We start from the raw sequence: 16,136 nt of genomic DNA, 5'->3' as shown, positions 1-16,136 counted from the left end.
CACCAGGCAGCCCTGTGGGAACATCTTTTTTCTTTTTCCCGTCCTGCAGCCTCAGTTTTATGACCCTGTGGAGCCGGTGGACTTTGAAAGCCTCCTGATGACACACTTGAACAGCCTGGATGAGGAGTTGGCCCAGGAGCTGGGAGACTTGACTGACGATGACTTGGACGTGGCGTTCACACCAAAGGAATGTAGGACTTTGCAGCCCTCTTTGCCGGAGGAAGGGTAATTGTTTTCCTAAAATATAGATGGGTTGTGATTGTCATGATTACTGTTGGTAAAGGGGGGTGGTGGTGCTCTGATTCTGAACCTCTCTTAAACATTAACAGAATTACTCAGCTCATTAAGATGTGCAGAAAGACAGTTGCTCCTATCATAGACAGGTTTTAAATTGGTTTGGTCAGAAGCTTTGAAAAGCCATCTGGGGACTAAGACACTTTAAGGAATGTGGTAGGACGAGTACAGGCTCTAAGCTGGGCCCTGTGGCACATGCCTGTAATCCCAATACACAGGAGGCTGAGACCAGAGGATCACAGGTTCAAGGCCAGCCTCAGCAACTTAGATGCTCTGCAACTTAGTGAAACCCTGTTTCAAAATAAATATTAAAAGGGCTAGTTAGAGGTGTAGCGTGGAGATAGAATGCCCCCAGGTTCAATCCCTAGTACCTACTCCCCCCAAAAAAGAGCATGCGCTCTGGAGTTGGACTGCCAGGATGGATGCCAGCTCAGTGACCTTGGGCTAGTCATAACCTCAGGAAGCCTCATCATCTCCACATGCAAAAATATCATAATAATCACTGGATATGCCTCCATTCAGAAGCATTTTGTTTCCACATAGGAGACTGGATCAAGTTAAAAAGAAAAGTTCTACTCAAATTTATTGAGCATCCACTATATGTTGGGCACTGAAATTAAAAAATGAATAGAGCAAAATCTCTTCCCTTGCAGAACATTTTGTCAAGAGGAAAAACACCAGGGAAATAACTATAGGAAACAGATGTGCACAGCTGTTGAGGGCTGGGTTGCTAGGCAGGACATTAGCTCCTGGTATCAAACAGCTATGGGGTTATATCTAAATGAAATTCTTATTGCTACCATAGAGTAAAAACAAATCACTGTCTGGAAGTTTAGGGTGAACTTTTATCTGCATTTAAAATAAAAACTAAGCTAGGCATGGTGGTGCACACTTGTAATCCCAGCATTTGGGAGGCTGAGACCAGAGGATCACGGTTCAAGGACAGCCTCAGCTACTTAGTGAGGCCTTCTGCAACTCATTGAGACCCGTTTTCAAAATAAAGAATAAAAAAAAATAAAAAATAGGTCTGGGGGTGTAGATTCGAGGTAAAATGCCTCTGGGTACCATCCCCAGTACCACACAAAAACAAAACAAAAATCAAATTCACATCGTCTTGCACATTTTCAGCCTTCTCCTTTTCCCCAAAAAGTCCCAGAAAAAAGATCATGAAGCATAGTCCCTGCCCTCACTTCTCTGAGATATTCTAGGTTTAATTTAGATCTTATTCCATCAGAGTTTGAGGATGTTGGGCGGCAGTGATGTGGTATTAAGAAGAGCCCTTGCTCTCTTGTTCAAGCATTTCTCATTCACATAGAAGAGCTGACTGAATATTCAGCTCTAATGTTTTAGAGCACTCATTCCCAGAAAACTGGAAACAGTTTCCCCCTTTGTCAGACCATTTATTCAGATGTGACTTTAATATAGTATCACATATTATTTTCAACTTTGATAGAGAATCATTTGATTTTACTACTTTGTGTAAAGTTTTTGGTCCCAATGCCTTGGACCTATGGTGGCAGAGGAGGCTCATTCACCTTGTGGCTGGGTGCAAAACGCAGAGAGGAAGGGACTGGCACCCCCCAATCCCCTCCCAGGACATGGCCCCAGTGACCAAGACCTCCTATAAGGCCCCATGTCCTAAAGGCTTCACCACCTCCCAGTGGTGCCAACCTTGGGGCCATAAGCATGTGGGCCTCTGGGGGGCATTCAAGATCACAACTATAGCACCTTCTCTTTACAAATGAAGAAATCAAAACCTATAGCATTTAGACCTGTTAATGTATGTGTGACAGCAGAAAAAGGCTTTGCTACTGTTGTTTCTGATTTCAAGACTCTGATAAGTTATTTGGGAAGTTCAGGCCAGATGGCAAGTTCAAGGCCATCCTCAGCCACTTAGTGAGGCCGTAGAAACTAAGCGAGATTGTTTCAAAATACAAAATAAAATAGCGCTCGAATTATAGTTCAGAGATAGAATGTCCCTAGGTTCAAACCCTAGTACTAAAAAAATAAATAAAAAGACTGAAATGTGTCAAGTGTCTTTCATGACACACTTCTTATCAAGTACAGCAGGAATCAACCACATTAATGATCACCAACTGAAGCCAGTGTCTGCAAAGTTATCAAGGCCTAGAACAGCTGTTCTTCTTGACTTTCTAAAAGGAGAACTTGCATGTCTTAACAAAACTACACATGAGCCAAGACTCGTCCTTGTTAGAAACAAGTATTTATACTTACTTTTCTTGGTTTGTATTTGATTGTGGTACTTCTAGCTGTCTTGTGTTGCAGTGTCTTCAGGGAAAGGTATAATTTAGTGGTTCTCTGTAATAAAGAAAACCCACCAAATATAAAATGCAACAGGTTTGCCTCAGAAATATTTGGAACACTTATTTTGCCTTAGAAATATTTGGAACACTCGAAATGAATGGGCATCGATTTAAAATCATTGTGCCTGTTGGCTATAAGGGATTGCTTTCCTGTTTTTGCTCAGTAATAACATGTTTTCATCTTATTTTCCACCTATTTAGGGTTGAACTGGACCCTCATGTCAGGGACTGTGTCCAGACCTATATTCGGGAGTGGTTGATTGTGAACCGGAAGTAAGTTGCTTTTACCCCCTCTTGATATATAAATGTTAATTTTATAATATTAATTTTTTTCTTTTTATTATCATTGCCATTTTAGTAGACCTTTTTAGCAGTTTTATGTTTAAAGGAAAATTGAGCTAAAGTTAGCGAGAGTTCTCATACTCTTCCTTTCTAATTCTAACCTGTTCCATCGAATAGTTTTCCCTATTAACATCTTGCATTAGTGGTACATTTGTTATAAGTGATGAGCCAGTGTAGATGCATTATTACTAATTAAAGTCTATAGTTTATGTTACTGTGTTGTTTGTTTGCAGTGCTGGGGATTGAACCCAGGCTTCACACATGCTAGGCATGTGCTCTCTCATGAGCTTTCTCATTCATAGTCCTAGGATTCACTTTTTGTATCATATATTCCGTGGGTTTTGAAAAATGTATCTGCCCTTGAAGGATCATACCAAATACTTTAATTGCCCTAAAAAAATAATCTGTTCTCCTCCTGTTCATCACTCCCTCCCTTATTGGAATTCACCTATATTTTTATTGTCTCTATAATTTCACCTTATTCCTTCATGTCCTATCTTTTCCATCCTCCCTTCCTACCTTCCTTCCTTCCTTCCTTCCTACCTTCTTTCCTCCCTCCCTCCTTCCCTCCCTCTCTCCCTCCCTCCCTCCCTCCCGTGCTGGGGATTCAGCTCAGGGACCTGCACATAGTAGACAAATGCTCTACCATGGAGCTACATCCTCAGCTCTCTCCATATCTTTCTATGGCTTGATGGTTACATTGTCTCCATCACTAATAAATATTCCATGTGTAAACACACCACAGTTTGTTCAGCCATTCACTTATGAAGAAAATTACATTTTAAAAACAAAAATAGAACCTTTTGACCAAGCATAGTAGCAGACACCTTTAGTCCTAGCTACTCAGGAGGCTGCAGCAGGAGGATCTCTTAAGCCTAGGGCATTCAAGGTCAGCCTGGGCAATGTACCAGATCTCATCTAAAAAAAAAAAAAAAAAAAAACATACACTTTTCATTTTATTTTTATTCTGATAAATTGCTAAGAAAAATAAATACAAATAAATAAGTGAATTGAAACTTGGCCTCAGATTCAAAGGTGTTATTAAGATTTGTGACTCAGAAATTAATCACTTGCTAGCCTTCCTGTCAACGGGGCCTTACTCTCCTGGGCTAATCAAATGTTTTGTAACAGCATTCTGAACTTTTGTTTCCGTTCCACTGACCTGGACAGCACTCTCTCATGAAAACCATCCAAACATGCTGAAATTCTCAGCGTGTGTGTGTGTGTGTGTGTGTGTGTGTGTGTGTGTGTTGGAAAGTGGGATGGGACCTCTCTACAGATGAAGGCCAAGGCCACTAGAGATGTGTCATAAAACCTTGGACAGGACACAGCAGCTAGAAATGTCACGGCCTCACTTCTACTACAATCCAGTAGAAGCTACTGTTCTCTGAGCTAAATGATGAAACACTTGGGGGCTGGTGTTTTGGCAGCTTCTGGAAGTGTGCCATTGAATTATTTGTGCTGTTTTTTCAAGTAATGTCAGCGTATACTACTCCAATAGCCAAAAGAAAGAAAGCATGGCCTATAAAAAATAATTAGGAGAAAGTTAGATGCAAATCCATCTTCTCTTCTAATACAAGGAAAATGAAGTTTGCTCAGGCAGTCGAGATTATGCTTTGCTGTAATAAATAAAAGATTCAGAACAAATTGTTCTCATGATTTAAAAAGTTATAATTAGAGATACTTTCTGGATATTAAAGTTCTAAAATAATCTGAGAAGGAGCAATAAATAGAAAAGTCCATTTTACTAAATTTGGTTTTCAGATTTATTTTCTACTTGAGATACTGGGCATCTAATTCCTCATGGCAAAATGAACTCCTTGGACTATTCTTTTTCATTTCTTCTAACTTCCATAAACTTAAAAGAAAAAAAGAACTCTTTCTACAATAGTCATTGTAGAAATTTTAGAAATTACAGTGAAACAAAACCAAATAAGTCAACTTTACTAACTATATCAGATAACCATCTTTAACATTTGATGTATATCTTCTGAATTATCATTCTTTGTAGTACATGTTTATATAAAAACTAAAGCAGATTATACTATTTTATAGGATAAATTTTTAGTTTTCACAGTAAATGGTGATTATCTTTTTTACCTATTAAATCTTCTTCCTTAACAAAATCATTAATTATTATATAATATATTTATGCCAAAATTAATCTATTTATTTATTTATTTATTTATGGTGGTACTGGGGGTGGAACCCAGAGGCTTTCTACCTCAGTGCTATACTCCCAGACCTATTTTATATTTTATTTGGAAACAGGGTCTAAGTTGCTCAGAGCCTCACTAAGTAGCTGAGGCTGGCTTCAAACCTGTGCGATCCTCCTGTCTCAGCCTCCCAGGCACATGGATTACAAACGTGTGCCACCATGCCCGGCTACCAAAATTTATTTAATACATTTTATTGATTTAGATGATTTTCTCTTTCTTTCTTTCCTTTCTTCTTTCTTTCTTTTTTCTTTTTTCTTTTCTTTTTTTTTTTTTTTTGTACTGGGGCTTGAACTCAGAGGTAATCTACCTCCAAGCCATACCCCCAACCCTATTTTTAATTTTTATTTTGAAATTGGGTATCGCTAGGTTGAGATTTTTACTACTTGTTGAGGCTGTCCTCAAACTTATAACCCTCCTGTCTCAGCCTCCCAAGTACTAGGATTATAGGCATGTGTCACCAAGCTATTGGCTAGATTATTATCTCTTTTTTTAAAGAAAATATATGTTTACAAGCCCGGCCTGGTGGTGCACACTTGTAATTCCAGCATTTGGAAGGCTGAGACAGGAGGATCACTGTTCAAGGACAGCCTCAGCTACTACTTAGTAAGGCCCTTTGCAACTCAGTGAGACCCTGTTTCAAAATAAAGAATAAAAAAATAGGGCTGTAGTTGAAGCTCAGAGGTAGAATGCCCCTGGGTTCCATCCCCAGTACCGCAAAAAAATAAATAAATAAATAAAATATATATAATATTTATATATATATATATATATATATATAATCATAGGTTCATAGGTTCGAGACCAGGCTCAGCAACTTAGTAAGACTCTCAGCAATCTAGCAAGACCCTGTTTCAAAACAAAAAGAAAAAATATATATATATATATATATATATAGTTTGTTTGTTTGTTTGTTTGTTTTGTTTTGTTTTGTTTTGTTGCGGTACTGGGGGTGGAACCCAGGGGCTTTCGACCTCCAGGCTATACTCCCAGACCTATTTTATATTTTTATTTGGAAACAGGGTCTCACTAAGTTACTCAGAGCCTAAGTAGCTGAGGCTGGCTTCGAACCTGTGCGATCATCCTGTCTCAGCCTCCCAAGCGCTGGGATTACAAGCATGCTCCGCCTGGCTATATGTTTACATTTAAACAGTAGCAACATATCCAGGGATGGCAGAACATGCCTATAACCCCAGTACTTAGGAGGTTGAGACAGGAGGATCATAGGTTCGAGACCAGGCCCAGCAACTTAGTAAGACTCTCAGCAGTCTAGCAAGACCCTGTTTCAAAACAAAAAGAAAAAGGGGCTGGGAGTGTAGCTTGGAGGTAAAATGCCCTTGGGTTCAATTTCCAGTAACACACACACACACACACAATGTAGCAACATCTTTCTCATTCAACTCTATGTGTACTTAATAATTTTCATCATTGGAATAAATCTCTGTAATAGAAACTTCGATATCAAAGTTATGTACATATCTAAGGATTAGAAAACACTAGATCAAAGATTATTAGCAATATGTACATGAATCCTGAAGAATATTGAATATAATCACTTAAGAGCATTTCTATTTTTTTCAAGTGTTGTTCTTTATTTGTACTTCCTTTGATTATTAAATTAGGCATCTTTCTCCCATATGCTTGTTGACCATTTGTCATTTTTCCTTGGCACTCTGTTTAGTCTGAGATTTACACAACTCTATTAAGCTTCGTGGTCTTGTAGAGTTTTAGAAGCACTTATCTGTTGTCTATCATATACTGTAAGTTCCTTACCCAGTATGCTCTTTCTCTTTTTAAATTGTTTACAATTTTTAACATTTATTTTTTGTTAAATTAAGACTATATCAATAGTTTATTTTATATTTTTTATTTTATTTTATTTTTGTGGTACTGGGGGTGGAACCCAGAGGCTTTCTACCTCCGGGCTATACTCCCAGACCTGTTTTTTATATTTTATTTGGAAAGAGGGTCTCACTAAGTAGCTGAGGCTGGCTTCGAACCTGTGCGATCCTCCTGTCTCTGCCTCCCAAGCACTGGGATTACAAGCGTATGCCACCAATGCCTGGCTTCTTTATGATTTGTATTTTCGATGCCCTGCTTAAAATTTAATTCTCAAATCTGCTTTGCGGGCATTTTGGGTTAAAGTATTAATCTGGACCATTAGGCATTTGATGGTTGCTGCTGCCCCCTACGTGTGTCCATTTGTTTTTCTTTCTTTGACAGAAGCAATGACTATTTATACATTTATCCAACTTGATATGCAACTACCCTTTCCCTTTATATTCTTGCCAATGCTGGATATGGTTGATTAAAATAACATTTAAATTCTTCCAGTCTTATTCTAGTTATTTTAAACTGGAAGCTATTACTACCTATTCTCTCAATACTCTTTTATATCACTGAGTCTTCTCTACCCTTCACCTCCCCCTTTTTTCTTTTTGTAGTACTGAGAACTGACCCCAGGGCCATTCTATCTCTGAGCTACAGCACTTATTTATTTTGATACAGGGTCTCACTAAGGGTGCAGAGGGCATTGCAAAGTTGCTGATGCTGGCCATGAACCTGCGATCCTCCTGTCTCAGCCTCTTAAGAACTGGGACTACACACATGTACCACCATGCCCAGAGGATTTTCTTCCCTTATTATTCCCTAATCCCAATTAAATACACCCTTACTATGCAACCTAAAGTCCTATTCTGTTATAGTTTGGCTATGAAGTTCCCCAGAGACTCTCTCTCATGTTGGTGGCTTGGTCCCCAGCACAGTAGTGTTCAGAGGTGGGGCTTTTAGAAATGATTCGATCCTGAGGGCTCAGACCTCACCAGTGGACACATCCATCCGATGGGCTAATCATTTGAATGGATTAATGGGAGGTAATGGGAAGGGCAGGAGGTGAGACCTAGTTGGAGGAAGTAGGCCACTGGGGGCAAGCCCTGGAGGGTATCTGTTGTGCACCCCCCTTCTCCCTCCCCACCTTTGCTTCCTGGCTGCCAGGAGCTGGGAAGCCTTCCTTCATCCCTTCACGACGATGTTCTGCCTCACCTCAGATCCCAAGGAACAGAGCCAGCAAACATGGGCTGAAACCTTTAAAACCATGAGCCAAAACGCATCTTTCTTCCTCTAAGAAAGGTATTACATGCCACGTATTGTAGTCATAGCCCTGAAAAGCTAACATATACTCCTAGGTATTGACCCAAGTGCAATGAAAATCTATGTTCATGCAAAAACCTGTGTGCACAAATTTATAAGTTTTACTTATAATGTCCAAAAACCACAGGCAACCCAAATTGTACTCCATAGAGTAACAGAAAAACAGAAAAGCTCTGGTAAGTTCGTACAATGAACTACTCAGCAATAAAACAGAGTAAGCTACTGATACAGGAAAATTGTGGATGAATCTCAGATGCATCATTCTGAGTGGAAGGAGCCACACGAAAAACGATTATTGCATGATTCTACTTATATGACATTCTGGAAAAGGCAAAGTTATAGGGAAAGAAAATAAGCCACCGGTTGCCAGGATCTGGGATTGGGAAAAGGGTTGACTACAAAAAGCATAGGAGATTTTTGAGGGCTTCTGGAACTATTCAATGTCGGGATCATAGTGGTGGCTACACAACCGTGCACTTTTGTCAAAACTCACAGAAGTATCCTCTAAGAAGGATGAATTATAGCTGTACCTTAAAAGCAATGGGTAGAAATCTAAGACAATGCCTGGCACTAAGTAATTGCTCATTAAATGTAAGGGCTGTTATTTTTGTCTTGATTTATGCTACTATTTTATAGAATGGTGGTTTTTGTAGAGTGGAAATGAATGGATTCCAGTCCTGGCTTTGCCACTTACTAGCTATGTGACTCAGTACAAACTAATTTATTTCTCTGTGTGTCGATTTCCTCAATAGGATTATAGGAGTTAGATTGGTATTGATTGTAGAAGCTGGGGGTAGGGCTCAGTTGATAGAGCACTTCCCTAGCATGTACAGTTCCCAGAAACCCCTCCCCAGTTACACACGCAAAGTACTTGTAAGTTTCCTGATATACAACAAATAAGTTAAAATCTGTAAGGTACTTAGAAACTTTCTTGGCATAAATTAACATTTAATAACTATTAACTACTATTTATTATACTAGTAAATACTATTACAGAATATGGCTCAACTGTTCTTGCCCAATGGACAAATCATTTACATTAGACTACTTAGTAAGATTCTTTTATGTGAAATTCAAGACATCTCAGTGTTGTCAAAGATTCCTTTTAATTTGCTGACCCAGGGTAGATTTTACATCACAGACACCATAATACCCATATTCATGGAATAAATATAAGCTTTAGAAACCTTAAGATTTATACTTTAGGGATTATCTAGTTATAATTCATCCTATCCATAATATCCCTTCCAAGTGAAAAAATATCTTGTGAAGATTTTACTGGCAGATTGTAATAGTTCAACAAATATTTCCTATAATTTATGATGTTTATTAAATATTAAACTGAAAATGCACTTACATTAGCATGTCAAGGGATAAGCGAACTCCAGCCCATATATTCTAATGCACATTTGTGGGAGGGTGACCTGTTTCCACTAGAGATCTACACTTAATGAAGCCACTTTGCCTACCCTGGACACATCTTTAACATCCAGAACCATGCAGTCAAGCCCTGATTTGTTAGCTCTTTTATTCCTCAATTACCTCCTTGCTGATACTAAATTTATCTATAATATCTCAAGATAGGCTTTTACATCCTTGCTATCTGCAGTAATGTCTTTGGGATCCCACTTTGGGGGCAGAGGCGTGGAGGAATGGCCACACTCCCCTGCTCGTCATTCTATAAGGCATTTGCCACTCATAATTGAGGTGCTTAAATCAGACAAATAGTGCTGCCATAAAGGACAGAAGAAATTTGGGGATTTTCTCTTTGACTTAATAGGAAAATATGAAATTACATGATATCTTTTTGGGGAAAAGTGACATGTTTGTCTGTGTTATCTAGACTGGAAGATTCCTTGAACAAATGCCATTCTGTCTTCTGTGTTTCCAACACTAAGTTTGGAGTCCCTGCTCTAAAAGAAATAGAACTTTTTCTCTCTGTGATTTTTGAAAATACCCATTGGTTTAATGACTAGTATGGTGCCATATTCGCTTGTTGAGCTCCTCTAATTTGCATATATCTGATAATTCTGTGTATATTGATGTTTGATGGCTTCCTTGGGGGTAATATCAAGTATTTTGAACATTTATTTTCCCTGGCATTTCCTCTAAATGAGCCAGAGGGTGATTAACTTCAGGATGTCTTGGTGGAGAGCCCAACTCTTGAGTAATTAAGTTTGTTTACACGCTATTTATTCTTGATGTACTGTTAGAAGTGAGACATTTTCTAAGTGTTATGGGCAGCATCATAAAAAAAGCCCTGAGGCTTTGTCTTTCATCCTAGGTGATTAAGGCAATTCTGAGGGAAGGTCATGCTCAAGGAGAGTGGGGATATCAAGGAATGGGGTATCAGCTGTTTTATTACTCCTTATCTTACTCCCAGTGAACTGATAAACAATTAAAATTCAAACACATCAGTGCATATAATTTGGTTACTCCCAAAACACTATAAAAATGTCTCCCTGATCAATAATTACTTGTTATGGCATGCATTTGTTGTGCTGGCTGTCAAGGTGCTTAGCTGTTTGCTTTCTGAAAGGATGGAGAGCAAGCCCAGCTCATCAGCCAATGTGGAACAAAGAGCAATCCAGCCGTGGGTAGCTCTGAGCCACCCTGCACCTGCTGGGCACGCAGACTCTAGTGCCCACAAATCCAGACCACGGAGCCTTGTGCCAAGGCCAGGGCTTCCACGAAGCCTTCCTGATCTGGCCAGAGGAACCTACAGTGTCTGTGAATTTTCCAAGCATGTTCTTTGTAATTTTTTTTGCACATTTTTGTCACTCTTTACATTAAATTCCAATTACCCATCTAAATTTTCATCTCCTCTGTTAAATATGGGATCTTTCTCACTAGACATGACGTCACTGAGGACAGGAACTCCTTTACAGACTTCTGCTGTCTCCCTCTCTATAGCCTCCTCAGTGCCCTAGTCTCAGGAGATAGTGTATAAACATTTGTTTCAACAAATGAATGAAGCTTTAAGCAGAAAATATCCATGCGATATTCTAAACCACAGTTGTAGTTAAGAAATCCTATCTTTTTCCAGATTGCAGGCCTTGAACCTGCAATCCTTCTGTCTTAGACTCCCAAGTATTGAGATTACAAGTGTGTGCCACTGCACCTGGCTTATTTCTATTTTGAAACAGAGTCTAGGTCACTAAGTTATTGCACACTGGACTTGAACAATCCTACTCCTCAGCCTCACATGTACTGGAATGACAGGCATGGCTAAAACAGAGATTTTTTCATAGCTATACCCTTGTTTCTAATAAATAATTATATTTTCCTATATAGAAACTATATGGTGCCAGGCATGGTGGCACACACCTGTAATTATAGTATTTGAGAGGCTGAGACAGGAGAATTGTAGGTTCAGAGCCAGCCTCGATAACATAACAAGGCTCTCAGCAATTCAGTGAGACCCTGTTTCAAAATAAAAAATAAAATAGGGCTGGAAGTATAGCTCAGAGGTAGAATGCCCATAGATTCAATCTCCAGTACCAGAAAATAAAAATAAAAAATATGAGCCGGGCATGATGGACATTCTCCATTAAACATCAACACTTTATTAGCATCTCATCCTCGGACCCCATTCAGCATTCACCAAATGTCCCAAGAACGTCCTTTAGAGCTAAAGAATTGACTTCAACGTCTTGCATTGCATTTAGATGACACATGTCTTTAAGGATATTTATGCTGGAACAACAGTTTTTCAGTATATATTTTTTTACTTTTGTGACTTTCAGATTATAGGCCAATTGTTTTCTATAATGTTCCTGCAGTTGGAAATATTATAAATACTCCCATTTCTCATCAGTGTGTGTAGCTTAGAATTGAACCCAAGGTCATTCTACCTCTGAGCCATGCTCCCAGCCCTATTTTATTTTTTATTGTGAAAAAGGGTCCCAGTTTCTGAGGGTCTCACTTAAGTTACTGAGGCTGGCTTTGAACCTTCAAGCTCTCTGCCTTGGTTTCCCAAGTACTGGGATTAAGGCATGCACCACCACACCTGGCTAACCATGCCCGCTTGCTCTCCCTCTCTCTCTCCCTCACCACCTCTCCCTCTCTCTCTCTCTCTCTCTCTCTCTCTCTCTCTCTCTCTCCCTCCCTCCCTCCCTCCCTCCCCCTCCCCCACCCTCCCTCTCTCTCTCTCTCTCTCTCTCCCTCCCTCCCTCCCTCCCTCCCTCCCCCTCCCCCACCCTCCCTCCCTCCTTCTCTCTCTCTCTCTCTCTCTCTCTCTCTCAATAGACAGTAATAGTTTCCTGATGCTCTTTGCCAGTGAGTGTCTTTGATAGCTGTGTTCTTGCTGTGGCCCCAGAAGCTTTGCTGAGGTCCTTGCTCTCTGATATGACAGTCCTAGCTGATCTTGTGCCTTCCCTGCCTCGCCCCTGGAGTCACTCATTTCTCTAAGATGCTGTGACGTGTTTCTCTGAGGAGAGGTAATACTTAGGAGCCAAGATGGACACGTTGAGTGTGCTCATTATTATTAAGGTGTTGCTTCTGTCATGACCTCTCGATGAATAGAGCTAAGGAGTGTGTGTGTGTGTGTGTGTGTGTGTGTGTGTGTGTGTAAAGCCATGAGTTCATGCGGATATTTGCAATTCCAATTCAACATCACTGTGTTCATTCTAGTTTTCTTCTTTCCATATTTTAAACTCTCTTCTCAGTGTAGAACCTGACTCCCATTGTACCAAGTACATTCACTGAGTTAATTGTTCCCTTGTCCACACCCTCCCTCCGTCCCCACCTGGATGCCTTCCTCCTCCTCTTCTAGAGGATCTGACACTCTGTGGCAGGCTCTCTCCTCCTGCATGGATGCCCTCTTCAACTTGCCCTGACCCGCAGTGCCAGCCCTCCATGAGGACATCCTGGCCCCCGTGCCAGGGTGCTGACACACGGCAGGCTTCCCCTCCACCTGGACGCTCATCGCTCATCGTTCTGCTCAGGCTCCAGGACCACGCAGCACACTGAGGCCCTCCTCTCACCTGGGGGTTCTGTCCCCATGCTAGGAGGCCCTTTTCAAATGAATGCCCTCCTCACTCTGTTTAGACTTCAACTTCCCATTCTGAACTTCCTCTGCTGCCCCCAGCCCGAGGCACAAGCGGCCTGATCTGATGACATTATGGTTTTAGCACCAAACCGTACAGAAGGGGGAGGAAGGAAAGGGGGAGGGGACGGGAAAGGGACCAGAAAGAGGAAAAAGAAGAAGAGGAACATATATCAGTTTCTCAGCTTCACAATAATAGACCCTCAAAGTGAGTAGCAGTTTCCCCTTTCCACAATGAAGGGAACTGTGGCTCAGAGACATTAGGTCATTTGCCAAAGGTCTGTCTCATAGCCTGCATGTGCTCACAGGCCATTCTCTCTTTAGACCCTGGATTCTGTCTGCTGCACCAGCCTGTCTCTAAGGAAAATGTTCCCCAAACATCTTTAGTCTTTGGATTACCACCACACAAGTCTGCACAGTACTTTAAGAAAAGGAACGTGTTTGTCCTGGGAAGCAATAAGTTGTGTTCATTTCATGAAGATAATTTTTCTACCAGTGGCCTACTTCCTCCATCTTTTTCCTGTCTGCACACAGGCTCAACAGAAACTTAGTTTTATTGGGCTCAGTTGCCAGGGCGGGGTAATGATGCCTGCAGCCAGGGGCGCTGAGCCAGAGGTCTCTACCTACCCAGCGGTGGCTCCTTCTGGGCTAGCACTTCTGGGATGAGTCATTCAACCTTGTTGCCAACCCTTGTCTTCTCCTCCCCAGCCGGCTTTAAAACCCTTGCTGCCATAAGGGAACTTTGTGACTTCATGAGATTTTAAAATGGGGAAATAGATGGTAAATCTAATGTGAGGAGGAGAGAAGTTTGCTCTGAATTCACGCATTGTCACCGGAGACACAAGTCTTAATTCCTCCCATAGCAAAAATCCTATAGGCTGGCATAAATATCACATACACACACACGCATGCGTACACACATTTATATATTTCACTGCATATAGAATGAGATTTCACAATATGTATTGTGAAATAAACTTTTAACACCATCCCATAATTAATATTGTAATGCGTAGGGTTCCATGTAAAGTACTCCAGGTCATGCTCAAACACGATGAAAGACAAAGAATGATAGGCTCTCTTTGTATACAATCACAAAAGAAGAGCCAAATAAATTTTGTGTCCTCAAAAAGTAAGTGTCTTCGGAAAAGAAAATTGGATATTAATTTTTTTCAATACAGTATGTGAACTTTTTTTATCATAAAACTGTAAAGCTGGGGAAAATATCCTATAACCTGTGAAGAAACAGGGACAGAGAGACACAACCTGTGGATGATGAAGTGATGAAGGCAGGAACATATTGTAATTATGTGTGTGTGTGTGTGTGTGTGTGTGTGTGTGTGTGTGTGTGAGAGAGAGAGAGAGAGACAGAGAGAGAGAGACAGAGAGAGACAGAGAGACAGAGAAAGACAGAGAGAGAGAGAGAGAGAGAGAGAGAGAGAGAGAGAGAGAGAGAGAGAGAGAGAAATGTTCAATGTTCATTTCTAAGTAAAAACACTTGGAAATTGGTGCATTTCTTTTTTTTTTTTTTTTTTTTTTTTGCAGTACTGGGGATGGAACCCAGGGGCATTCTACCTCTAAGCGACACCCCCAGCCCTATTTATTATTATTTATTTTGAAACAGGGTCTCACTGAGTTGCAAAGGGCATAAGTAGCTGAGGCTGTCTGCGAACCATGATTCTCCTGTCTCAGCCTCCCAAATGCTGGGATGACAAGCGTGCGCCACCACATCTGGCTGGAAATAGGTGCATTTTATGAGACCAAGAAAAGAGCTAAAGTGGTTATAGTTCTGGTTCCTAAGGCAGCCACACAAAAGGTCTTTAGCTCAACTGCTTTCGAGTTTTATTTTTGTGGCCCATGTTTCCTTGTAAAAAGGATTGCAGTCTTGAACCTTTGACCCCAATACGCCTCGCAGTGGACAGGTCCTAAAAAAGATCCAGGGGCAAATACCAAAATGGGAAATTTTCATCTTAATTCACTGTTTGCTTTTGCTCTTAGAACAAATTAACATTAGTTAAATGACCAACTAGTTAGTCATTTTTCCCCTTAAAATTGGATTTTTCAGGAAAAATAACCACTGACTCAGTGCGCTGTCATTTGGGGAGAGTAGAGTCAGACGATACAACTTCTTATTTACCCCTATTTGCCACTACTTTGAGTTGTATTATTTCCTTATCCCCCCAGGATCCTAGACCACACAGCTTTTTTCCTTCAAACCCTTCTGGAGGCCCCCAAACAGTCATAGTATGCACTAGGAAGGTTTGTGTGTGCACACCCATGCGCCCGCGCGCGCGCACACACACACACACACACTGCTGTCTAACACGTACCTGTAATCCCAATACTTGGTAGACTAAGACAGAAAGATCACAAGTTCAAGCACAGCCTCAGCAACCTAGTGAGACCCTGTTTAAAGCAAAAAATAAAGGACCATCTGAGCATGTAGCTCAGAGGTAGAGTGCCCATGGATTCAATCCTCAGTGCTGAAAATAAATAAATTACTTATATGGGTGAGACTAACTTTTAAGAGGCTACCAGATTTATAAAATGCCATGAGAAGCTTTCTCCCAAGGAACTCTGTGAAGAGAAACTTAATCTTCTAAACTTTGCTCACGTGAATAATATCTACTCCGCTTGACCACTGCTGCCTCTCACACACTTAGAGAAACTGAAGCCAAAGCAATTTTTATAAATAACTTTAAACAGTTACTACTTCTGGGGAATTGTTTGAAAGGTTCTCCAAAACACTTTTTGTGCAGTGAT

The 16,136-nt window shown here is 40.6% G+C and overlaps 1 protein-coding gene across 1 annotated transcript in view; it reads left to right on the top strand.

The window, feature by feature from the left end:
• Nucleotides 1-16,136, top strand: part of DOCK8 (dedicator of cytokinesis 8) — a gene marked incomplete at both ends in the record, with an annotated part of 237,691 nt that overhangs the window by 71,902 nt on the left and 149,653 nt on the right. The window contains 2 exons of the mRNA XM_080708606.1: nt 50-225; nt 2,820-2,891. Of these exons, the coding sequence (XP_080564732.1) occupies nt 50-225; nt 2,820-2,891 (248 nt within the window). The remainder of the gene's footprint in view (nt 1-49; nt 226-2,819; nt 2,892-16,136) is intronic.

Source organism: Muscardinus avellanarius, assembly GCF_963383645.1.
Source record: "Muscardinus avellanarius genome assembly, chromosome: 13".
In the NCBI taxonomy this organism is placed as follows: domain Eukaryota; kingdom Metazoa; phylum Chordata; class Mammalia; order Rodentia; family Gliridae; genus Muscardinus; species Muscardinus avellanarius.
The sequence above is the reverse complement of the archived record's forward strand: the minus strand, read 5'-3'. Positions and strand labels throughout refer to the sequence as shown.